Genomic DNA, 25,242 nt, shown 5'->3' on the forward strand with positions numbered 1-25,242 from the left:
TTATATAGAGAAGAGAATAGGGAGGAAGGAGAAAGAGGTGACCAGGAGAAAAAAAGAGTCAAAAGGGAAGAGCAATCAAGCTAATAATCAACTCCCTAAGTGAAAATGGGTACTAAAAATTAGGCTCTTAAAGATACAAAATTAATAACAAAAGATAGAAAAGCAAAAATTAAGAACCTGGAATAAAAATTAGACTCTCAAAAGCACAATGTAAAAATACGGAATTTATTTCAAAATTAAGTTGTTGTTTTTTTTTTAAAGTGAAATTAGGCTATAAAAACTAAAGGAGTAACAAAGAGCTGTATTAGGACAGTATGAGGGGAAAAAAGAAAAATAAGAGGGGAAGAAAGAAAAATAGGAATTGAAATATGAGAAATTAAAAAATAATAAAATTTTTGAAAATTAAAAAAATAATAATAATGAAGAAAAAAGTTTCTTTTAAATATTTCAGTAAGAAGCAGAAGGATATATATGGTGGTAGTGAGATGAATGTTCATTTGATTTCTCTGTGTTTCTGCTAGTTGAGTTGCCTACTCAGAAAGTCCTCCAGTATATCTAGGAATGTCTCTGGAGCTGTTGTGGGCAGTGTGGAGTCAGTTCAGTGTCAGATATTCCCTTATTCCAGCTGTAGTTGTTCCCAACGTGTACAGTTGCCCCTCAAATGCACAGTCTCAGTTTGACTGTGGGGTTTTAATCTGTTGCACCTGCTGCTTCTGGGGGCAGTTCCCCATTCTTTTCTTTGCTTAGGCTGGCCTCCTCTGTTTGCAAGTTTTCCTTCAGTGTCTGATCTCCACCCTGACATGAAGGGGTGAAACTGGCCACTTATTCAGGCTCACTTGTGCTGTGGAGACAGCAAGTGAAAGTGTCAGTCACCAAGTTGTGTCCAACTCTTTGCAACCCCGTGGACTGTACTTCAGGCTCCTCTGTCCATGGGATTCTCCAGGCAAGAATACTGAAGTGGGTTGCCATTCCCTTCTCCAGGGGATCTTCCCACCCAACCCAGGGATTGAACCCAGGTCTCCTGCATTGCAGGCAGTTTCTTTACTGATTGAGCCATGAGGGAAGATGTGGAAAGGGAGGGACACTGCAAACAGGCACCACTGGTGTGTGTGGGGAGCCCTTGAAATGGATGGATCACCCAGGAATTGCCATAGTTCAAGGCGGTGTGCACCTGCCGAGTCCAAGTGCTAGGGCTCCCGAGTGCAGGGTGCACCGTGGGGGTACAGCCCCAGGTGGGCCATGCATCTCCTCAGGGGAGTTGGTCTCAGGCTGTGATACCCTCTATAGCTCTGTGGTGTTCAGGATCCTGGGAACACGTGGGTAGCGGCTGGTGGCTTGCTCACAGCTTGGGGGAGATGCGGTGTTTGGGGCTGAGATTGCAGCGGCTCCTTGCTTTCTGCCTCTGGCTGCTGCTCACCTGCCTCTCTGCCTCTGAGGAGAGTCTTCATTTATTGTGTTGTTCATCACTGTCTATTTGTTCTTTAATTCTTTAGGTCCTTGTTAAACATTTCTCGTATTTTCTCTATCCTTGCCAAGAAATGGGTCCAGCTCTGGAGTTTGCAGGCAGTTGGGTGGAGATGGGCCTTGGTGCTAGGATGAAGACCTCTGGGAGAGTTCACATTGATTAATATTTCCTGGATCTGAAGTTCTCTATTCGTCCAATGGCGTGGTGTCAGTTCCCCCACCACAGGGTCTCAGATCCAAGCCCTGGCCTGGGAACCAAGACCCTGCAAGTCATGTGGCATAGCCAAAAAAAAACAAGCAATAAACAGAAAAAGAGCAGAACAGTACCAAAGGACAAAAATAAGGTAAAATTAGAAAAATTAAAAACATATAGAACAAGAGAACAATAAAAATAAAAGTGGAACAAGACAGAACCACAACAGCAAAAAAATTAAAAAAAAATATATAAAAATAAAAGATAAAAAAGAAAAAGAGTTCTCTGGTGCTTTCTCTAGCCATGTTCTTGCCCCCCATGGTGAGCTGTAGCCTATCCCTGCCTCCCCAGTAGACCTCAACACTTCTCTGGTTAGGTCTCTGGACTCTCTGTGTCAGCCCCACCTTTGCGTGTGTTCCTCTCACCAGCATCTGTTCCTGAAGCTGGCCTGGAGCACACGTGCCCGCACAGGCCTCCATATGCATGCTCAAAGGGTTGTTGAGCATTTTTTATTGAGGTTTGTTTTTGCTTTGTAGGCTCTTGCTTGCATTGAAAAATTAAATATTTGTCATGTATAATGGAAATATGTTTTCTGACATGTTATTTGTCTTTTGATTTTGTTGCATGTGTGTATGTATATCAATGATGATGTTTAATAATTCTTTGTAGTCAGAACTTTTAGCCTTGTAGCATGTGAGTTTTGCCATTAGCATTCTGCTTAGAAAGGACTGCTATTCTGAATTTGTACTTAATGGCCTAAATGTTTTTCTTCTAGTATAATTATGGTTTTTCATTTTACATTAAAATTTTCATTTCCCAGAAATTTATTAGGAGAGAACTTGACTCTATTCCTTTCCCCCAAATATGGAACAAAGTGCCTGCTTTTTGGAAATTGCTGACTTAAATAAGTATTTTGTTCTGCGGTAAGCAGTCTTCTTCTTAATAGTGTCAGAGATACATCCCATTCATTTGGTGAACTTTAGAAACTCAAAATACATTGTATCATAAAGGTGTGTTTGGATTGCATTTTTTTTTTTTTTTTGGAATATGCAGAAAGCTGACAGTTGGCCTTCTGGTTTTTTCCTTCTGGTAATTTACGTCATTTGCCTCTGACTGCTTTTAAGATACTTTCTTTTAAGTTTTTAGAAACCTAATTATGATGTATCTTGGTATATATTTCTTTGGGTTTATTTTTTTATTCTCTTTGAAGTTCATTCAGCTTTTTGAATCTGTAGATCTTTTGCCAAATTGTGGAAATTTTTCCGCCATTCTTTCTTTGAGTACTTTTTTAGCTCTGTCCTGTTTCTCTCTCTTTCTGGGATGCCGATGAATGAATGTAGATATTTTGTTAGAGACTTGCAGTTCCCTGAAGCTCTGTTTTCAGTCTGTTTTCTCTCTGTTTAGATTGAGTAATTTCTGTGGTTCTGCCTTCCAGTTCACTAATTCTTTTTTCTAGTCTGCTATCAAGCCCATCTTCTGAGTTTTTTACTTCGGTTATTGTAGTTGTTAGTATATTATTTTTCTTTGTACTTTCTATTTCTTTACTGATGCTTTCAATTTTTTTTTCAATTATTTTAATAAACATGTTCATAGTTGCTTGTTGAGGCACTTTTATCATTGCTGGTTTAAAATAAGTGTAACACCTGTATCATCTAGATGTTGGCATTTCTGGATTGTCTTTTTTCATTCAGTTTGAAATCTTCCTGGTTCTTGGTATAATGAATGTTTAATAAAACTGGACTTTTTTTTTTTTTTAATTTATTTTAGCTGCACAGGGTCTTCATTGTGGCACGTGGGCTTCCCTAGTTGTGGTGTGCAGAGTAAGTTTCCATATGTGGAATCTTAGTTTCCTCATCAGGGATTGAACCTGGGCTTCCTGCATTGGGAGCGTGAAGTCTTATCCCCTGGACCACCAGGGAAGTTCTTACTTTACATATTGAGACTCAAGGTCTCATTTAAACCTTTTGTTCAGTTGTCTATGCTGCTCTAGCAGGGAAAGGTGGTTGCTGCCTTGTTACTACCAGGTGGAAATAGAAATCAGACTCCGCCTCTGAGCTTTTCTTAATACCTGGAAATAGGGAGGGGGTGAGAATGAGAGTACTAGCTCCTAATCTGGTCCCCATGGGCACTGTGCTAGGGGTGGTCTCATTAACCCAAGGCAGTGATAAAAATCCTGAGTCTCCACTAGGCCTCCTTTAACACTGTAGGGCCGGTTGGGGATGGGGCTCATATGATCTAGTAGGAATCTAAGTTCAGGCTCCCTATGTGGTCTCTACTGACACTGTAGGGGAGGGAAAAGTGAAGTGGGACGGCTTAATTATTGGTGAATGGGATGAAGATCCTGACTGCCTGGTTAGCCGTCTCCAGTACCTTCCTCCTAGGGGTGATGGGAACTTCACTGAATCTCTTGAGGGTGGAGGTCTAGGCTCCCATTTGGACTTTGCTGGTGTGGATGGGGCCACAGATTTTTCCCTTTAGTGTTTGGCTTAACTAGAGTGGTTATTGTCCAGAAGTTATAAGTTTTGTCTCTCTAGGCTTTCTTTTCCCTTTGGCTATGGAAACAGGCTTTTGTTAAACTTTTCTTTACTGTGTACATTGGCATTTCTGGGTGGTTAATTTCTTCACCTCTAAGTCTGAGCTATATGAGGCAAAAAGAAACCCAGGGAACTCATAACTGTTGTTTGCTGGCTCCCAAGGTTACTAACCAGTCTGCCTTCTTTGGCCCCACCTTTTCAGAGTCATCTTGTTATGTTCATTTTCTTTGTAATATTCAGAATTTTTAGTTGTATTATCCAGAGGAATGATGAAAAGAACATCTCTATGTCCCCAAAAGCAGAAGTCTCCAAGGTTCATATTTTAATCTTCTTTAAATTTTCTGGATTTTCCCACATGCAATATGGGGATGATACCTAGCATGAGCTTGTTACTACTTTAAATTGGGTAAATTAATGTACATTGTTTACTACTCTCTCTGGTATTTAGTGGAGAAGGCAATGGCACCCCACTCCAGTACTCTTGCCTGGAGAATCCCATGGACAGAGGAGCCTGGTGGGCTGCAGTCCATGGGGTCGCTAAGAGTTGGACAGGACTGAGTGACTTCACTTTCACTTTTCACTTTCATGCATTGGAGAAGGAAAGGGCAACCCACTCCAGTATTCTTGCCTGAAGAATCCCAGGGATGGCAGAGCCTGGTGGACCTGCCGTCTGTGGGGTTGCACAGAGTCGGACACGACTGAAGCGACTTAGCAGCAGCTGGTATTTAGTAAGTACTTAATATCAAAAATAGTAATCCTTTATCTGCCTTACTTGCCATCAGTATCTTTTTTTCATTTGTCATTTGCCTTTTAAAAAACGCTTTATTTTTGTTTGCGCTGGTCTTTGTTGCTGCGTGCGTGTTTTCTCTAGTTGCAGTGCGGTCGCTAGTCGTGGTGCACAGCTTCTTACTGCAGTGCCTTCTCTTCTGCAGATCATGGGCTCTAGGGTGTGTGGGCTTCAGTGGTTGGCAGCACCAGAGTGCTCTCTAGAGTGCAGGCTCAGTAGTTGTGGCACAGGAGTTTAGTTGTTCTGCACTATGTGGAATCTCCCCAGACCAGGGATTGAACCCATGTCCCTGGTATTGGCAGGTGGATTCTTAACCACTGGACCACCAGGGAGGGAGCGTTTTATTTTTATGGAGTGTTTTTTTTTTTTTTTTAATGTACTAAATTATTGTTTCTTTTCTAAACAAAAATTACATATATAAAGTAAATGTTTTTATTTAAAAATTATAATTATATACCTACAGAAAAAATAACTTGTTAATCTTTTAAATGTTTTACAATTGTATGTTGCCCAGTTTCTTTTTAAAGGTGATGAGTTCAAACCAGAGTTTTACTTTTGTTAATAGTTTTTCTATAAAGTATGTTTGGGATTTCCCCCCTTCGGAAGATATGGCTAGTCTCTGAAACTGAATTTCCCCCACCCCACCCCAGAGAAAGAGAGGCAGCAGGAGCTCTCTGGACTTCAGACATCTATTTTCTGCTGTCCTTGTACATTGGTAAACACCGCCGGTGCAACACTGTTTGCATTCTTAACAGCATTGCTTCTGGATTCAAACTTGATTTAATCTCATCCTGTCTTGATTTTTTTTGTTTCCTTTAGCATCCAGTGGCAGATTTAAATGGTTGCAGTTAAGCAAGCAGACACGTGTATCACCCATGTGTTGTTTTTTGCTGTTACGTTGCATCAGTAAAACCTCATTTCCTAGAATGGACACTGGCATGAGACTCAGGCAGTCTGGAGGCCAGATCCCAGGTTGATTTTCTCATCTGCCAAGTGGATCCTGTAACACTGACAGGCTGTTTTAGGGCTTTGACTATAGTGGTGGCAAAGTTTGTTAAAAAAATAGTGTGAAAGTCAGCAAATATTTGCATATCTGTAACTTCTCAGCAAAAGATACGTCCAGTAGGCTTGGGGTATGGGTAATTAGCCTGTGTTCTTTGGTTGAAGGTCTTGAACATAGCCTGTGTGTGTGCTGAAATGTCTATTCTTCTGACTTGCTGTTTGTTTGTTTTTTTATTTCTAGGGATCCATCTACGCCCTTATCAGCTGCAGGGAGTCAACTGGCTAGCCCAGTGCTTCCACTGTCAGAATGGCTGCATCCTGGGGGATGAGATGGGCTTGGGTAAGACCTGCCAGGTATGTTACTGTGGAGCGAGTACTGTTTACCTCTACTGGAATACCTCCTTACAACTCATTCCTGTTTTTAGCTGCCAACTATTGGGATGTATTTTTATACTAGGAGGTATACAGGTATTTTTATACCTGAGCTTTTGTTACGAGATCATGACCTTGGACTTGGCTTTTCTCATTATGGGGGTGGTTTTGAACTGTCACTACCTTTGTTTTAATCTAACCCTTGACATATAGAATTACAATTAATGGGCAGGATTTTCTATATAAAGCAAATATACCTGTCCCAGGGATCAAATTGGCTCTTCCCTCTTTAGCAATACTTTACTAGTTAACTGGATCACTTTTAATATTAGTCTCCCTCAGTGGATGGTGGGGCTACTTTGCATTTCTCCGCCATGCTAGAGAATTACAGAGGAGGTACTCTGTTTGCTAAAATGACCTGGCCTTCCAGTGGTAGGAATCAGACCTACCTCCTTGGGTAGAATCAGACGTGACTTCCTTGGGCATGGATTACCAGGTTTTGTCTTGAGATTGATCCTGCCAGTAGGATAATCACCAGTACAGCTCATGTTGACAGAGGTCAGCGGTAGTCTTGGATTGATGGAAAGTCCAGACACAGATACCCCTTGGGTTCATCACACGAGGTTTATTCCTCTGTAGTGTACCAAAGAAAGTCAGTGCAGAGGCAATTGAGTAGAAACCATGGAAGTATAAGTTTCTTGATTCCAAAGGTTTCATCATTGAACCCACAGAGTGAGTGAAGTTCCCATTAGTCCTTTTAGAAGGACTAACCTCTCCCCTTAAGTCTGACCTCACATAGTAAACATCAAGCTGGAGCAATTCTGCTCAGAGTCTAGTCTGACCATGTTGAAAGTGAAAGTGAATGTTGCTCAGTCATGTCCAACTCTTTGTGACCCCATGGACTATACAGTCCATGGAATTCTCCAGGCCAGAATACTGGAGTGGGTAGCCTTTCCCTTCTCCAAGGGATCTTCCCAAACCAGGGATCAAACCCAGGTCTCCCACATTGCAGGTGGATTATTTTCCAGCTGAGCCACAAGGGAAGCCCAAGAATACTGGAGTGGGTAGCCTATCTCTTCTCCAGCAGATCTTCCTGACCTAGGAATCGAACCAGTGTCTCCTGCGTTGCAGGTGGATTCTTTACCAACTGAGCTATCAAGGAAGCCCCTGACCATGTTGGCGATGCCTTAATCTAGATGTACCTCATCAGTCTTGGGGTTTTTCAGGATACAGTATGACTTCTGAGCATGGTTCCCCAAGGTAGCTATTTATCACTCTCAGATGTCTCAGGCAGTAATCCTGGTTCTAGTATATTCCTGAACTGAGAGCTATGGAACAAAGAGAAGTATCCCAGTGTTTCTGGGAGGCAGGCCAATGGACTCTTAGATTCAGGTACAGAGCCCTCTGCGTAGTCTCCTGTGCAGTATCCATTTATCATGGCAAGCTTTTAAAGAAACTTCTCTAGTCAAAAATGTGTACAGCCAGGTCCTAAAATAGGCTATTAGGCTTTACAGAGATTTTCAATTTAGACCCTGATGTGAGTTTATGAGGCATTATTTTTTGTTTGTTTTCCTCACTGGAATGTGTGCCCCAGGAGAGCTAGGAGTTTTGTTTATTTTGTTAACTGTTCTACACCAGAGTTCAGAATAGAGCCCGGTGAACAGAGGGTACTCCATTAGTGCATGGGCTTCCCAGGTGGTGCTGGTGGTAATGCAATGCTTAGTCACTCAGTTGTGTTCAACTCTTTTCGAGCCCATGGACTGTAGCCCACCAGGCCTCCTCTGTCCATGGAATTCTCCAGGCAAGAATACTGGAGTGGGTTGCCATGCCATCCTCATGCTAGTGGTAAAGAACCTGCCTACCGGTGCAGGTAGACATAAAGAGATGTGGGTTCGATCCCTGGGATGGGAAGATCCCCTGGAGGAGGGCACAGAAGCTCACTCCAATATTCCTGCCAGGAGAATCCCGTGGACAGAGGAGCCTGGCGGACTGCAGTCCCTGGGATTGCTGAGTTGGATAGACTGAAGCAGATTAGTGTGCAAGCATGCACGCATAAATCCATGTGGGGGGAAGTTAGGAAGGAAGGAAAACATCCTCCTTTAGGAGACCTGGCCAACAGCAGAGGCCAGCGTGTGGTTGGTCGTCTTCGCAGTCATATCTTGATTCTTCTTAGCATGTGTTTTTAGAGCATTCCTAACTTTGTGCCTCATTTGCCTTGTTTTCATTGATTTCTGCTGTCTGTCCCTGATACTTTCCTTTGTATGAAAGGTTCAGTTACATAAATTTTGAGCACTATTGCTTGTTGACTGTTGATGTAATTGAGTACCGTCAATGTCTTCGGCAATTGTATCAAATCTTACCCGATTTCACTCTAGGAATGGATGACTCTCCTAATGTGTGCAAGATTGTACATTATTTTTTTGTAAAGCCAGTCTTGTTTAATAGATTGTGTTTATACTGTATTCTTTTCGATGCAATTATAGGTGTTCTCTGCAAGGCTGTGGGAACTTTATAATTATTTCTCATGCGGAAAGGTGATCAAAACTGCCTTCTTTTTCTGTGTTCCAGACTATTGCACTCTTCATTTATTTGGCAGGAAGATTAAATGATGAAGGACCATTTCTGATTCTTTGTCCCTTGTCTGTTTTGAGCAACTGGAAAGAAGAGATGGAGAGGTACAGAGGAGTAGATGTAGTTGAAAATTTTTTTTTACTTTTTTTTCTGGGTACTGTGTGAAATATGATAAAACAACATATTGTCCTAAGCAGTGAGTTTATTTTTTCCAGAAAACTCTGACCTGAGGCAGTGTAGAGAAAGAATGAGGATCAGATGAGGGAGGGAGGGTCCAGTGGATGTTTTTGTTGCCTTTTGGCAATTTGAAGGTCAGTACTCGTTTTTAGTAAATTTGCTGAACTGAGGAAGAAACCATCCTTTTCATAGTGATACAGTGACATTTCATAGGAAGTAATGAATGTGGGAAAATATTTTTCTTTTAAGAATTAACACAAGGTCCTTTTAGATGTTCATCTGACCCTTCTCCCTCTTCACATGGGGACTTAGTCACCCTTAGGTTTGTCCATTACTCTAGTTGGGGTTTCAGGGTCTCAGGACTCGTTCTGGCTGCAAAGCATCCTGAGGTCTGTACATCTGCAATCCTTCCATGAAATGTCATTTTCCAGACATGCACCCCTTGTCCATGGCTCTGTGTTTGTGTTCATTTACCTCTTTTCTTGGATTCAGATTTGCTCCAGGTCTTTCCTGTGTAACATATGCAGGTGACAAGGACAAGAGAGCCTGCCTACAGCAAGACCTGAAGCAGGAGTCACGTTTTCATGTGCTGCTAACTACCTATGAGGTATCTGTTTGTTTTTCTACAGCCAGAACTCTTAACCTGGGACCTTAGAGGTTGTAGAATCCTCTGGAATTATATTTAGTTTTTTTGAGGGCTCATGTTATTCTAGGAGGAAAGTCTGAGGAAAGTCTGTTTTCATTTGATTCTCACAGAGGTCCTGTGAGCAAAGGGAGTGAAAAACTATTGTTAGTTCGATATCTCTCCCTCTTTCTTGGTGGATCAAGGAGGAGGGCTTCCCAAGGAGGCAGCACTTGAGCTGTCTTTTGGGCAATGAGTAGAAGAAGGTAGGATGGGCTGAGGCATCATCTGTTACTAGAGGATGGGAAAGGAAGATGAAGATACTTAGTTCTCGTCTCTGTTCTCGTTCTTCAAGCTAAGAATGTCCAGACTCCTGTAAGCAAGCCCTTCTACGCGTTCATGCCTCCCTTTGTCTGTAAGATGCTGCCATCCAGAGGTTATGCTCGGAACTCTTGTACATAGTCAATGAATGAGACAGCTAAATCCAATAGTTTAGGAGAGTTAATAAAAGACTAGCTTAGTAATGTCAGAAGTATATCAATATCAGCCTTTACAATGCGTTTTCCTTAATTTTCAGATTTGCTTGAAAGATGCATCTTTTCTAAAGTCGTGAGTATGTTGCACTACTTCAGAAATTGTCCTGAATGTGTCATGAGAGTAATGTCTTTCCTTCACATTTTTTCCCCTGGTTTGTCATCTGTGAGTCTTACTGGGTGTGTGGCACGGCAGGAGTCTTACAGTCCAAGCCCGTACTCTTTACTGTGTCTACGTAGATTCCCTGACTTAACCTCTGTGAACTTCAGCTTCTTTATCTGTAAAATGAGGACAGCTGCTGTGAGGATTAAGTGAGATAAGCTGTATGTGGTGGGTGGTTAAGATTCTTTACATCACAGCTTGTATAGATGCCTGTCAGGACTGCTGTGTGGAAATTCTACTACAACATAGGGGAATTATTTGAGCTTTTTTCTGGAAAAATCCTAAAATAGCCATCAGTGCTATAAAGTTAACTTTTTATTTTTTAAATAATTTTATTTATTATTTTGGCTGTGCCTCGTCTTCATTGCTGCACAGGCTTTTTCTTTTCTCTAGTTGTGACAAATAGAAGCTACTCTCTAGTTGCGGTGCACAGACTTCTCACGTGGTGGCCTCTCGTTGCGGAGCACGGGCTCAAGAGCTGTGGCGCATGGGCTTAGTTGCTCTGCAGCATGTGGGACCTTCCTGGCCAGGGATCAGACCTGTGTCCCCTTCATTGGCAGGTGGATTCTTTACCACTGAGCCACCAGGAAAGCCCTAAAATTAGCTTTTTAGAGAGGGATTTTTAAGTAAATTTCTTTACAGTTATTGGCTTACAGGTCTCAAATCAGCTCATAAAGTACAGGCAACTTAGGTGTAACTCTTATACTACCTGGTACTTATACAGTGGTAGGGATGCCGTGTTGCAGTATGTGGTTAAGCCAACACTTACCTTATAAATTAAACAAGAGCTCAGTTTTGGGTGAATAAGAAGATATATTGACAGTTTCATTCTCATAGCATGTGTACTTATGGTTAGGTGGGGTTTGTTTCTTTAATATTCAGGACCTTTACAGAGTGCTTTATCAATAATATAAATGTTATTTCATACCCAGGCTCTTCTGAGTTGGATTTTTATTTTCATCTTATTTTGAAACACTAAAGACTCAGTCACAGATTTCATGACTTCCATGTAGTGTTTTGTTTCATTCATGTTTCATTTAAATACGCGTATTACTTTACTTTTCTTAAAAAAAGGATACGCTTTCCCTCTCACTTCTTTTTTATTGTCAACATCCAACTTAATATGTATTAAAGATCTCTTCTCTGGAAAGACATTGTTCTGGGAGTTACCAGCAACACCAGGAAAGTAAACCATACGGTGACCCCAAGTGAACATAAAACTCCAGTAGAGTTAATAAGAGGTATAGATATCCATAATATCCATAATATTAGGCAGTATATGGAAAGTCTCAAAAGGCAAGAAGATTAGGACATAGATGTTATTGGGTACTTTCCATAAATTATCCTATTGAATCAGCATGAAAACCTTAATAAGTAGGTATCGTCATCCATTTTATAGATGAGAATGGTAAGAGATGAGGTGTGACCCATCCCAGGGCACATTGCTAGTAAATGGCAAAGCAAACCTCCAAACCCACTTTGTTGTAGAGCTTTTTAAAAGAGAACTTTCTGAAGTATTTAAATGCACTGGAGTTTTACATTTTCAGTAGAAATATAATCTTTCTATATGAGATTATTATCTTAAATCCATTCGAAGTGAATTCAAGAAACTAAGTAGTAAAGGGACATTTATAATGTTTACTCATTATGACCCCTAAGAACACAGTTGTGTTCTTTTGATGTATTTGGCAGGGTTATACTTTGTATGACTGTACTGCATACTGAGAACAGCCTGAAAGTGTAATGCAATCTCAGCCCTAAAGAGGCTTATTAGGGAGGGTTGAGACTGTGCATGTAACAATATGAAAAATAGGAAAGTTTTTTGATAATAAACATAAAATCTTTGGATCAAGAGGATTAGAAACTACTTTTCCCACTCTCCATTCAGTCCTGGAATTCCCTCCACCCCTTCCTCTCCAGGGAGCATCCCTTGGCATGTCCTTTAGAGAGTAATTTGACAACCTTCTGTTACTGAGCCCAAATTCACCTCCTTACAGTCTGATTCATTAAACATGCTTTTTACTGGTTGCTTTTATATGTAAAAACCTGAATATTGAGACTTCCTTGGTGGTCCAGTGGTTAAGAACAACCCATGCCTCCATTGCAGGGCCATGGGTTTGATCCCTGGTTGGGGAACTGAGATCTCACATGCCACACTGTGTGGCAAAATGAATTAAAAGAATAGAAATTAAAGAAAAAAAATCTGAGTATACAGCTCTTAATACCATAATAATACTGTAATGATCTTAACAGATTAATACCTAATCTATGTTGAATGGTCATTTAAACAGGAGCCAGGCACTGTCCTGTAGCCCCTTGAAAAGGGCTTACACCCTTGTCATGCTGTGACCAGCGTCCAAGATCAGCTGGACTCTTACTCCTCATGATCCTTCAGTGCAACTCCTGCTACCCGGCAGGAGTGACCCTGATTCCTGCACCCTCTCTTGGACCCAGTTCTTCCCTCTACCTGCACCACTCAGTAGGTGAATGGGCCTAAGTGTCTGTCTCTGTACCCATTTTCTGGATTTTCTCTGTGGCCTCAGAGGAAGAAGGCTTCCTCCTCTTTTAAGGTCAACCTCTGCTCAAGATCTTCCTCTAATATTTGAGGGATTTTAATTTCCATATATCTTTCCAGTGTTCTGCTTTACTTGTACGTACATTTAGTTGTTTTTAATATGTAAGTATGTATGTATTTTTGATCGTGTCAGGGTCTTGGTTGCAGCCCTCTGGATCTCTCATTGTGGTGTGCTGGTGCATGGGCTTATTGTTGCGATGTGCAGGCTTCTCTCTAGGTGTGGCTCACAGGCTTCAGAGCGTGTAGGCTCTAATTTGTGGCCCTTGGGGTCTCTATTTGAGATGCACAGGCTCAGTAGTTGTGGACCATGGACTTAGTTGTCCTGCAGCATGTGGGATCTTAGTTCCCCGCCCAGGGATTAAACCTGCATTGGAAGCTGGATTCTTAACCACTGAAACACTAGGGGAAGTCCTGTACATTTAGTTTTTTAAGTATAAGAATAATGTAATGGGATTACAGAATGTTTACAAATGAGATAAGAGCCTCATAACTTCCACTTTATTATCTTTTGCATGGTTTTTATTATATATATATTATATAAATATATAATATTTATATGTTTTTTAGTTATATAGGCCTTTTAAATTATAACATATTTATCATTTAAAATGCTGTGTTTCATCACCCATTATTGGACCTATTATTATTTTCAGGTTTTTTGCTGTTTTAAATAATGCAGCTTTGAACATAGTAATACATACATATTTAAATTTTTTTGTGGGCTAAACAGCTTCCCAGGAGTATATACAGAGGATATCTTCTTGGGAATTTGTGGTCATAACTATTATGCTACCAAAGGGCACTGGCATAGCCACCAGTGACTTCTACATTAACAGTGCCAGTGATGTATCTTCTTGTTGTAACATTTGATCTGTTCACCACATCCCCATTTTTTATAATTTATTTATTTATTGGTTGCACTGGGTATTCCTTGCTGCTGCTAAGTTGCTAAGTCACGTCAGTCGTGGCCGACTCTGTGCGACCCCATAGACAGCAGCCCACTGGGCTCCCCCGTCCCTGGGATTCTCCAGGCAAGAACACTGGAGTGGGTTGCTATTTCCTTCTCCAGTGAATGAAAGTGAAAAAAAGTGAAGTCGCTTAGTCGTGTCTGACTCTTCACGACCGCATGGACTGTAGCCTACCAGGCTCCTCTGTCCGTGGGATTTCCCAGGCAAGAGTACTGGAGTGCAGTGCCATTGCCTTCTCTGATTCCTTGCTGCTTGACAGCTTTCTCTAGTAGCAGCGAGCAGGAGCTACTCTTCAGTGCAGGGCACAGGCTTCTCATTGCAGTGGCTTCTCTTGTTGCAGAGCACAGGCTCTAGGCACATGGACTTCAGAAATTGTGACTTGTGCGCACTAGAGTGTGGGCTCAATAGTTGTGGTGCAGGAGCTTAGTTGTTCTGCAGCATATGGGATCTTCCCAGACCAGGGATTGAACCTGTGTTCCCTGCATTGGCAGGCAGATTCTTTTCCACTGTACCACCTGGGAAGTCTGCCATGTCCCCATTTTAAAATCACACTTTTTTTTTTAGCTAACATGACATCATTGTGTCTTGATTTTTCTTCTGGGTCTGTATCTTAGTTCTGCCTCATACTAACTTTATGACCTTAACTGAGCTTTAGTATCAGTCTTTTTTATCAGTATTTTTTATATTAGTAAAAAGGGCACAATAATGTCTACTCATTTTATTTTTGGGGGTTAAATAACATACCTAAAGCTCCAAACTTTAGGTATGTTAAAGTGGCACATAGTAAATGGTTGTGTTTCCTTCTGCTTTCTGTCTCCAGCGCCTCTTTTCTACCTTCAATGCATAGAACTTTTCCATCTCAGAAAATAAATTCCCTTAATTTTACTACATTATCCAGATATTGCCTGATGTACTTGGTCGGCTCTTGGAGAAGGCAATTTGGGTGTGTTTCTAACAGAATGGGCTTGATATTGGTCTTCCCAGAAAGAGTCTTAGTTTTGTAGTAAGACTTTTGGGTGTGAGATATGTGTTTGAGTTATATAAAACTGAAAACATGGATGTTCCCCTTACAGCTTCCCTTGGAGTGTTCTTGTTGTGGATGAAGCTCACAGGTTGAAAAACCAAAGCTCCTTGCTGCATAAGACTCTTTCAGAGGTAAATTCATAGGATGCTTTTAGTTTGTATATCACTCCCTTTTAAAAAATGTTAGTATTAGTTTGGTCCTGTATAGAGCCAATTAAATTGACACATTTTTTTTCAGTGAGATTTCTGCAGGGTTCAGTGAACATTTTATGGTGACAGAAGTAATGCTTAACATGTCCTAGTTTCTCTTGTCTTTTACATAGGAGATAATGTTTATTAAAAATCTGGTTGTCAAATGAATAGGACTCTACCCCAGGATAATACGTTGTATTTTTGGAAATGCTTCAACTGTCTTTTTGATTTTCAGTTTCTTTAAAAATAATCTTAATGTAGTTTTTCTGTCTGCAATAACAAACATATCTGACATATTTATTGTACCACTCCCCCATTTACCTGTTTAAAAAATTTGACAATTCAGAGTCATGAACAGACTAATTTCATGCCATTGAATATTCCCTTCAGTCTCACCTGTCTCTGTCATACTTTTTTGAGTATGAAACCTTTGATCTTACTCCATTCAGTTCTCTGGCATCATTCTGGCAAAGCAGATGAGAAATGTCATTGTAGCCTTACATTTGCCCTCTTTTCTGAGGAACCAGTTGAAGAGCTTATGAGTATGAAGTGCCCTTCTTGTTGCTGACCTAGTAAAGACTTATTAATTCCTGTGACCTGGTGTGCAAATTTCTGGGATTGTCATTGACTTTTGGTCCCTTTTCCTATAATAGATCAGTTAATGAATTTAGAGGTCATTTGGAGGAAAGTCTTAGATCTGAATTCTTTATTTACTGGTTAAAAGTTAACAGTTTTTAGTGTTTAAATGCAGATATGGCCACTATTATTATTATTACCCCGATCTCAAAGATTGCTGTCCCCTAGTAGGGCCCCCTCTGCTCTGTGGTGTCCTTTGCCTTCTTTTTAAGGACTCTTTAATACTGTCTCTTTTCCAAAAGATTGTCATATCCAGCACCTAAGAGACTCTAAGATACTGCTTCATCAGCTGCTATGCCAGTTTATTGATTTATAGTGGGAAAAGAGAAGCAGGAAAGGAAGTAAACACAGTAAAGGAAGCCTGTGTTTGGAGTGGGGAAGCTAAAGTCTATTGCTGGCTCCAGAGCCTTTTCTTCTTCTTGGTAAGGAAACAGGCTCAGAGGAGATTGTTTTATGTTTTCTGAGTATTCCTTTTTAGGTGAGGTTTGAACTGCAGACAGCTAGTTGGTCAGGAAAAAAACACATTTATTGATTGGGCTGAGAGGCGGGGAGAAGGGTACTGCCTTTTATTTTCTCCTCTTCCAAATACTGTTTTCAGCTTGTTTGTAAAATTTGGAAGAAACCTAAATGTCAATATAGGAATTGATTATACTGTACAATTTGTGGTATACCCAAACAGTATATTTACAGAGTAAGGCTGCCATGAAAAATTATGTAGAAGAATATTTAATAATGTAGGAAATATTTGCAAAATATTTTATACAAAAAAGTTTCCAAAATTTTAAATATAAGCAGAGATTGTCTCTAGGCTTCTTTTTCCCGATTATAACTTTTGATGCTGAATGAACCCTGCTTTGAATTAAAATGTTAATCCATGTGATAGTGTAATTTCATTTTAGTGATTGACAACCTTGGTTATCCTTGTTGACTTCATATTTTTTGGCCATTTTAGTTCTTTGAGCATATTGTGAAAATGTGATTTGGTTATTGGAAACATTCGTTGTTAACCATTTCCCATACTTGAAATATTGTGAATACGTTGCACTATAAGCAGCACGAGTGGGTGGGCATTGATTACACAATTTAAAAAGAAACAAACCAAGTGAAAGTGCTCCCCCAAAAGATTTTGAAAACAGTTTTCATTGATTGTATCATTTCATTTATCACCTTTGATATCTTCTTATGACCCCCTCCCAAATCAAATTATAGAAACACAAGAGGAAAAGTAAAAGCCACCAATAATCCTATTCCACTGTGTATGTTAACATTTGGTATATATGCTGCCACGTTCTTTACAGCGCATGTGTACACCCAAACCTAAATGTATATATGTGTGCATGCTAAGTTGTTTCAGTCGTGTCTGACTCTTTGCGACCCCATGGACTGTAGCCCTCCAGACTCCTCTGTCCATGAGAGTCTCCAGGCAAGAATACTGGAATGGGTTGCCATTTCCTTCTCCAATATTGTTAAAAAAATAAAAATATATTAAATACCAGAATTCAGTGTGTGTATGTATATGTATATATATATATATATATATATATGCATATATACACACAAATGTATTTCCATGTTATATATATATATATATATGCACACACGTACAGCATATAGCTTTCTCTTTGTACTGTATTATTTAACTCAAGTAGTATAAGGTCTTTTTATGTTAGCTAAGAGATTGTCCTTTGCTTGACCTAACAACTGTTGTTACTGTTTTTCCTAACCTTTTACTTCATTAGTCTGTTATTCATGGGGTTCTTATTCCTCTGCTCAAAATTGAACAAGTGTCTTTCCATTTTGGGTGGTATATAGTCCAGAAACGTCCAGAATTCTTGTTGTCTTACATTGGCTACACGTGTTAAGTTTTACGAAAGGATGTTTTTAAAAAATATATCTTCTTTCTTATAGTGGTGGGTCCTGCTGCTGTAGTTTTGGGCTTCTCAAACTGCATGAGTATATGCTGTGTGCTTGAATTTCCACATAGGTTGCATAACAGTAACCATTTTGAATACTCATCGATACTTTAGGGTTCACAAAGTGATTTTACTTTATAAATGGTATCTCCTTCACAAGATTATTATCCCCTTCTTATAGTTGAAACTGAAGAGGTATTATTTCCTACATCAAACAGTTATATACATTTAGAATCTGAGCTTTCTGATTTCATGTCCCTGAATTCATTTCATTGAATCATGCCTCTCTGTGTTAAGGTTGTGATGGGTCACTCAGTCTTGCTTTCCAGCGTTACGGATTTTCATTTTATTCATTTGTATATTTGAGTTCTCAGTTGTCTTCAGCCTCCTGTTGACTGGAACACCCATCCAGAACAGCCTCCAGGAGCTCTACTCACTCCTCAGTTTTGTGGAGCCTGATCTCTTTTCCAAGGAGCAGGTGGAAGATTTTGTTCAGCGTTACCAGGACATTGAGAAAGAGTCTGAGTCAGGCAAGTTCCCTTCTTACAAATCATGCCCAAGAGGTCTGGGCCCAGCAACTTCCCTAGGGCATAAGGGTTACAGATAGAAAACAAGGAGAATCTATAACCAGAGAACCCCTTCTGAGGAAGTAAAGAGCCTCACAAAGATAAGGTGCTGTCAGAGCCCTCCTGTTGTTCCCAGTGCCTGCTGTTCGTGATTCTCCTATTTGTTTGTCACATGACTCTATAATTGTGCTTATTTGGGTCATTATCAGAAGAAATAGTGTCTGCTGGTTTGCAGACTTTTTTTTCCAACGTATAATTTCTGTGAAGACTTGGATAACTTCCTATGGTACTTCTTGAGGCAGAGAAATATGTGGGTGCCGTAGTCTGAAACTGTCATTCAGGGTTCCATAGCACTAGTGTTTCTTTTAACACTTTTATCAGTACATAAGAACCAAAAGTCTGGGCTGGATGGTGTTGGAAGTAAAGGAGGAAGCCATTCTGGTTTGTACAATGGTCATTTGTAGTTTTCTTCTCATACCTTTGCTCCTCTGCCTCTTAAAATTGTCTATCTATGTGATATTATCCCAGGCTCATTATTCAAAATAATTGATAGGCATGCCAACTAGTGGGTCTGTATGTACTAGCTGAGGAGGAGTTGGAAAGGCTTCTCACAGCAGAAATCTCCAGTCCACAGATTGAATTTTACCTGGGGAACCTGCTCGGATTGTTCCCATGTTTAAGGTTGCTATATAAAATATTCCAAGTCAAATATTACACAGGACATACTGATCTTCAACAAATTATTTGTTCATCAAATTCAAATTCAAATTTAACTTTTATTTTTATTTTTTGTTTCTGGCAATCCTGCATGCAGTGTAATTCTAGTTTAGGCTAGTTTTTAAAAGTTTCTGACAGCTCAGGAAGGAAAAAGGGTATGGAAGTCAAAGAACTAAGTGTGAGTACTAGCACCTTTATCAACCAGCTGTGTGACTTTGGATAAGGGATTTGACTTCTCTGAACTTCACTTAGTTTTACAAATAGGGACAATGTTACCACCTTGCCTACATTTCTGAGCTGTTATGCTGATCAAATGCAAAAGTATCCTGGAAAAAGAATAGTTCTATGCAAATGAGATTATTAAAAGAAACAGAAGAAGTTGGAAAGAAGAATCCAAGGAAGGACGAAATACTGTGAAGAATTACCTTGTTGGCCTAGAAGGCAGAATTGGTATGAAAATGAGAAACAAAAGTAAACTGTTGTATGTTCTCTAATAGTTCATTGCCTTGGTTTTGCTTTTGTCCCACTCTAATTGTGTGTGTGTTTTCTTTCCTTGTACAGCAAGTGAACTATACAAACTCTTACAGCCATTTCTGCTGAGACGAGTAAAGGCTGAGGTAGCCACAGAGCTTCCCAGGAAGACGGAAGTAGTGATATACCATGGCATGTCAGCACTGCAGAAAAAATACTACAAGGCCATTTTGATGAAAGACCTAGGTAATCAGAGGGTACTTGTCCATTTAGAAACTAATGAGAATGTGATTTTCATGCACTTTATAATCACACTCAGTTTGTATAGCAAGAAAATGGGATGGGATTTTTTATTCTGAGTAGTAGTCAGGTCAACTAGAGTGAGACTGGCAGAGTACCTTTTCCAGTCAAAGTATAACTCTGACTTTGTTGTTTGTTGACTTTGTGAGATTTCCTTCCCATCCCCCCACTCCTGGTTTTCCTTAAGGGCTTCCCCTGGTGGCTCAGATGATAAAGAGTCTACCTGCAATGCAGGAAACCTGGGTTCGTTTCCAGGATTGGGAAGATCCCCTGGAGAAGGGAATGGCAACCCACTCCAGTATTCTTGCTGAGAGAGTTTCATGGTCAGAGGAGCTTGGCAGGCTACAATAGGGTCACAAAGAGTTGGACACGACTGAGCAGCTAACACTTTTACTTTTCTGTCTTAAAACAAGGTGATAGTTAAGAAAACTTCTTATCAGTGTGCTGTTCTTAATGCACTTCAGTGAAATTTGGGAGATGCAGATTTGAAAGATACATTATTGAAATGAGTAAGGTTATGTATGGAAACTTGCAGGGTTTTTTGTTGTTGTTCAGTAATCCATCTCTCTCTCTCTTTTTAAAATTTCAGATGCATTTGAAAATGAGATGGCGAAGAAAGTTAAACTTCAGAATGTCCTGTCCCAGCTTCGGAAGTGTGTGGATCACCCATATTTGTTTGACAGTGAGGCAGTGCCCTTTTTTCTCAGCATTACTTTTTTTGTCATTTTATGGCCAACCTCATAGAAAAGTTCTTAAAAAGATTTGCCTATATTTACTATCTATTTTTCCCCATTTTCTCTTGTTAATTTTTTATGTTGATTATCTAATGTATTGTTCATATTCAGATTTCTTCAGTTTTAAACGTCCCTTATTACTTTTTCTTTTATCTTTTTAAAGTAAATTTCTTTTTATTTTAGATACAGTAGGAAAACACAGGAGAATTTTAATCAGGGGAGTGATAGGATCTGATCTGCATTTTGTTATAATTTTGAGCTATGGACACTTTAAAAAGAAACAATAGCAAAAACAAAAACAAACACTACAACCCCAAAACCGCAGGCCCAGAAATGATAGCATATCCATTCCCCCATCCCCTCCCAGCATGAACATCTCCTCCCTCTGCTAGAAGGAGAGTGACATGTTTATCCTCAAGGTCAGAAACTGGAGAATGAGAGAATTCTATGTAAGCTGACCTCGGTAAGAGTTGGATACGACTGAGCGGCTGAGCACATGAACAGACCTTGTTAAACATAATTTTCATTTTACTCAGCCTCCTCACATACTGTAGTTCCTTTTCCACAACTGCTTCTCTTTGTTCAGTATAATTGTTGTTCGTTGTTCAGTCGCTATGTCGTATCCCGTTCTTTGTGACCCTACAGACTGCCGCACTCCAGGCTTCCCTGTACTTCACTCATGGAGTTTGCTCAAACTCATGTCCATTGAGTCAGTGATGCCATCCAACCATCTCCTTCTCTCTTGCCCCCTTTTCCTCCTGCCCTCAATCTTCCCTAGCATCAGGGTCTTTTCCAGTGAGTCAGCTCTTCGCATCAGGTGACCAAAGTATCGGAGCTTCAGCTTCAGCATCAGTCGTTCCAATGAATATTCAGGGTTGATTTCCTTTAGGGTTGACTGTTTTGATCTCTTTGCAGTCCAAGGGACTCTTCAAGAGTCTTCTCCAGCACCACAATTCAAAAGCATCAATTCTTTGGCTCTCAGCTTTCTTTATGGTCCAACTCACATCTGTACCTGACTATTGGAAAAACCATAGCTTTGACTATATGGACCTTTGTCGGCAAAGTGATGTCTCTACTTTTTAATATGCTGTCTAGCTTTGTCATAGCTTTTCTTCCAAGGAGCAAGTGTTTTTTAATTTTGTGGCTACAGGCACCATCCACGGTGATTTTGGAGCCCAAGAAAATAAAATCTGTCACTGTTTCCACTTTTTTCCCTTCTGTTTGCCATGAAGTGATAGGACCGGATGCAATGATCTTCATTTTTTTGAATGTTGAGTTTTAAGCCAGATTTTTCACTCTCCTCTTTCACTGTCATCCATAGGCTCTTTAGTTCCTCTTTATTTTCTGCCATTGGAGTGGTATCTGCATATCTGAGGTTGTTGATATTTCTCCTGGCGATCTTGATTTCATTATGGTAGAAAAGCATTTTTAAATTTTGCCACTTTTCTGGGTCTTCGTTTATTTTGGAGAGCTACTTATGGGAAATCATGTGAATACTTCTCTCCTGTGAATCTTCCTGTGTCCATCTTTGTTCTTTTCAAATTCAAGATCCAGTCAGAGATCTTACAGTGCATTTGTCATGTCTCTTTATTCTCCTATAATCTAGAAATGCTCCTCAGCATTTTTTTTTTTTTTTTTTTACTTTTTCATTAAATTGACAGTTTTAAAGAATCATGGCTCTATGTTTTATGGGATATCTCATAATCTGAATTTTTATGATTGCGTGTCCCTTTGTCTTGAACCCAGTCAGTGAACCTTTTTTGTCACCACCATTGCTAGTTTATCAGTGGTCTCTGTGTGGCTCAACTGATGGTTATCAGTTCACTTTTTTTTAATTCCATCTCTCAAAACCTTTGACACAGTTGATCACTTCTTGAAACACCTTTTTCCTTTGGCTTCTGGGACAATACTTTCTCTTGCTTTTCCATCTGCCTTATGTCTTCTCTGCCTCCTTTGCTGAGGGAATTTCATCTTATGGATGTCTGTAAATTTCCCTCTAAGTACTAATTTAGCTGCATTCTACACATGATATGTAGTGTTTTCATTTTCATTCAGATTTTTTTTTTTTTTAATTCACTCTGATGGGTAGCCTGTGGGACAGTTCCAGGCATTTTATGCTGTGAGGGCTCTAGTATTGACAAGATCAATGCAGAGGCTTTTCTGCAGTCATTTGAAGGAAGTTGTTGCCAAGTAGCCATATGAATTGTTTTAAAATGTCACAGGATCTTAATGAGGTGCATGTCAGAGCTTTTCTTTTATGCGAAGAGCTGTTGGGAACATGTAGATTTTAAAAGAAGCCTTCCAGTTTATTTTGTACCCTGCATGAGAATGACTAATTTATATCTAACCCTATGTCTTGATGTGTTTTCTAGAGTGAGAACCTGAAGGTTTCAGTTTTGGGTCTGTTTGGTCTTTAGCGTCTCCCTGTGCTTCAGTTTCAGCATGAGAATGACTAATTTATATCTAACTCTTTGTCTTTATTTGTTTTCTACAGTGAGAGCCTGAAGGTTTCAGTTTTGGGTCTGTTTGGTCTTTAGCATGTCCCTGTGCTTCACTTTCCCAAAGAGTAGATTTGTTCCTTGGGTAAACATTTCTTAGACATATTGGATGTGCCAGTCTCTGTGATTGATATTGGGTAGTGCTGATATCATAATATAAACAAATAATTATGAAATGCCTCAAAGAGATATGAGACTTGGGCTCATTATCAGTTAGAAGGATCTTGGCTTCTCTGTAGCCTCGCCATCAGCTTCTCCATTCAGAGTCTGCCCCAACTGGGAACACATTTACTGGGAGTGGGTTCTTTCTTTCCCAGGTGTGGAACCAGAGCCTTTTGAAATTGGAGACCACTTGATTGAGGCTAGTGGGAAACTTCACCTGCTGGATAAGCTGTTGGCATTCCTGTATTCCAAGTAGGTGATAGGTTCATATTTTCTATTCTGAGCTGGTGATTGTTGAAACCAGAATAATGTGCAACTCACTGATTTCTTGAGACTAATCCCAGTTCTCCTTTTTTCCAAGACCCTGATTCAGGTTCCACCTTTTCTGCAGCTATACCCTTCATCCCATGCCATCCCCTCTATGATCATCCTTTCCTTTCCTGAATTCCTATAGCACTTAGGATCCTAATCCAGCATTTGGCAGCATACTGCCTTAATCTGCTGTCTGGTTAATTGTTATATTAACCATGTCACTCTAGCTGTATTGTTTAGTTCAACAAAGACAAAGATACCATCAAACGTTTCTTTTTAAAAGGCCTGCTGGTGTACCTTGCTTTGAATTGGCACATATTAAGTACTTAGCAAATATTTACTCTTGTTAACTTGTGGGGCTTGATTTGAACTCAAGGAGAACTCGAGGACTCTTTCCCTGAGATGCAAGTTGGGTATTGGAAGAATTAAGCCACTTTTTTGGGGCCTGTAAAGATTTAGCTAAGTGTTCAGTGGCCTGATGTCTGGCCTGTATCTGATCCTCTGGTTCTCGGAGGTACAGAGCAGTCTAGAAAAAAATCCGTTTCCCAAGGATTTCTAAGTTGTCCCTTAGGGACAACTGACCCAAGAAGGCCTGAACCAACCTAAAACCTGAGATTTGGCAAAAGTGTCCAAAATTAGGAATGTGCAAGTCAAACAGCTGCATGCCTGATTGTATTTTATAGGCTATGATGTATCTCCTCTAAGTGTCCTAGTGTTGGGAGAAGGACCCATAAACAGCTTCTCTTTGACCTTTTCATTTCACAGGTGATGAAACGGGCCCAGAGAGGCTTTGTGGCTTGTCTGAGGCCACCACAGCCAGCAAATGACAGAAATGGGATTAGATGAAGTTCTAATCTAATGGGATTACATGAGGATTAGATTTTAAGTTCAACACCTTTTCTACCAGTTTGAGGCTAGAGTCTTGAAGGAGTTTTTCATAATTGTTCATCTACACCTATCACAAACTCAGATTAAATTAGTTTTCCTAATAGAATGTTGTTTAGACATGTTTAGAGAGTGCCATACAGTACTTCTTTGTTTATGCAAACTTAATAGCTGATAACCATGGGCTGTAGGTTTGAACTTTTTTTTTTCGACCATACCATGGAGCTTTTGGTTGAACCCAGCCCTTGGCAGTGAAAAGTGCAGAGCCCTAATAACTGGACCACCAGGGAATTCCCTTGAATTAGTCCTTGACCTAATCCATTTTGCCACCTCCTTTCTTCTCTCCTCTCCCTACATAAGTTTTCTTATGTATCATGTGGGATTTGAAATGCCACCTGCCTCTTCCTTCTCTAAAGTGATGCTTCTCAAAATTTTCAACCAATAAAGCTATAATTGAAAGGATAGTGACTTTCACCCCAAAGTAGAGAAGAGCTATTGATTGCCAACCACAAGCTCTTTAAGGTCATCAGTTTTTGTTTCATTTTTTGTACATTTGAATTTTGCATTTTTCTCTTCACATATCTTTTATTTTGCTGTTAAAACTGTATGTTTCTTTCCATTTAGTAATTGCCATCCTGGAAAGAAGCACTGTCAGGAGCCACGTTAGGCATTACTGACAAAATGGAGGCACGGCCCCAACCCCCTCTCCTCATTCCGCAGGCATGGACCCAGGATGAAGGAGTTAGCTCTTGTGATTCTGACTTGTTTCTTCCTTTCGTCAGTTGGGTTGGCTGGAAAGAATGTTAAGGTGCTTATTATTCTTGAGAGAAGCGTGAGACAGCGCAAAGCCTTCTGCACTTGTGCCCAGAAAA

General features: G+C 40.1%; 1 protein-coding gene across 6 annotated transcripts in view; it reads left to right on the plus strand.

Annotated features, from left to right (window-relative positions):
• CHD1L (chromodomain helicase DNA binding protein 1-like) overlaps positions 1 to 25,242 on the plus strand; it is a 66,788-nt gene that overhangs the window by 13,016 nt on the left and 28,530 nt on the right. For 3 of the 6 annotated variants that reach the window (XM_010833233.1, XM_010833237.1, XM_010833234.1), the window contains exons 2-10: positions 6,222 to 6,334; positions 8,921 to 9,027; positions 9,593 to 9,707; positions 10,300 to 10,331; positions 15,035 to 15,116; positions 18,093 to 18,255; positions 19,570 to 19,725; positions 20,369 to 20,461; positions 23,329 to 23,425. In XM_010833233.1, the coding sequence (XP_010831535.1) occupies positions 6,222 to 6,334; positions 8,921 to 9,027; positions 9,593 to 9,707; positions 10,300 to 10,331; positions 15,035 to 15,116; positions 18,093 to 18,255; positions 19,570 to 19,725; positions 20,369 to 20,461; positions 23,329 to 23,425 (958 nt within the window). Of the gene's footprint in view, positions 1 to 4,903; positions 4,920 to 5,925; positions 6,112 to 6,221; positions 6,335 to 8,920; positions 9,028 to 9,592; positions 9,708 to 10,299; positions 10,332 to 15,034; positions 15,117 to 18,092; positions 18,256 to 19,370; positions 19,459 to 19,569; positions 19,726 to 20,368; positions 20,462 to 23,328; positions 23,426 to 25,242 lie in introns of those variants that run through there. The other 3 variants (XM_010833236.1, XM_010833235.1, XM_010833238.1) reach the window with 3 other exon arrangements.

Source organism: Bison bison, unplaced genomic scaffold (genome assembly GCF_000754665.1).
Source record: "Bison bison bison isolate TAMUID 2011002044 unplaced genomic scaffold, Bison_UMD1.0 scf7180017863325, whole genome shotgun sequence".
In the NCBI taxonomy this organism is placed as follows: Eukaryota; Metazoa; Chordata; class Mammalia; order Artiodactyla; family Bovidae; genus Bison; species Bison bison.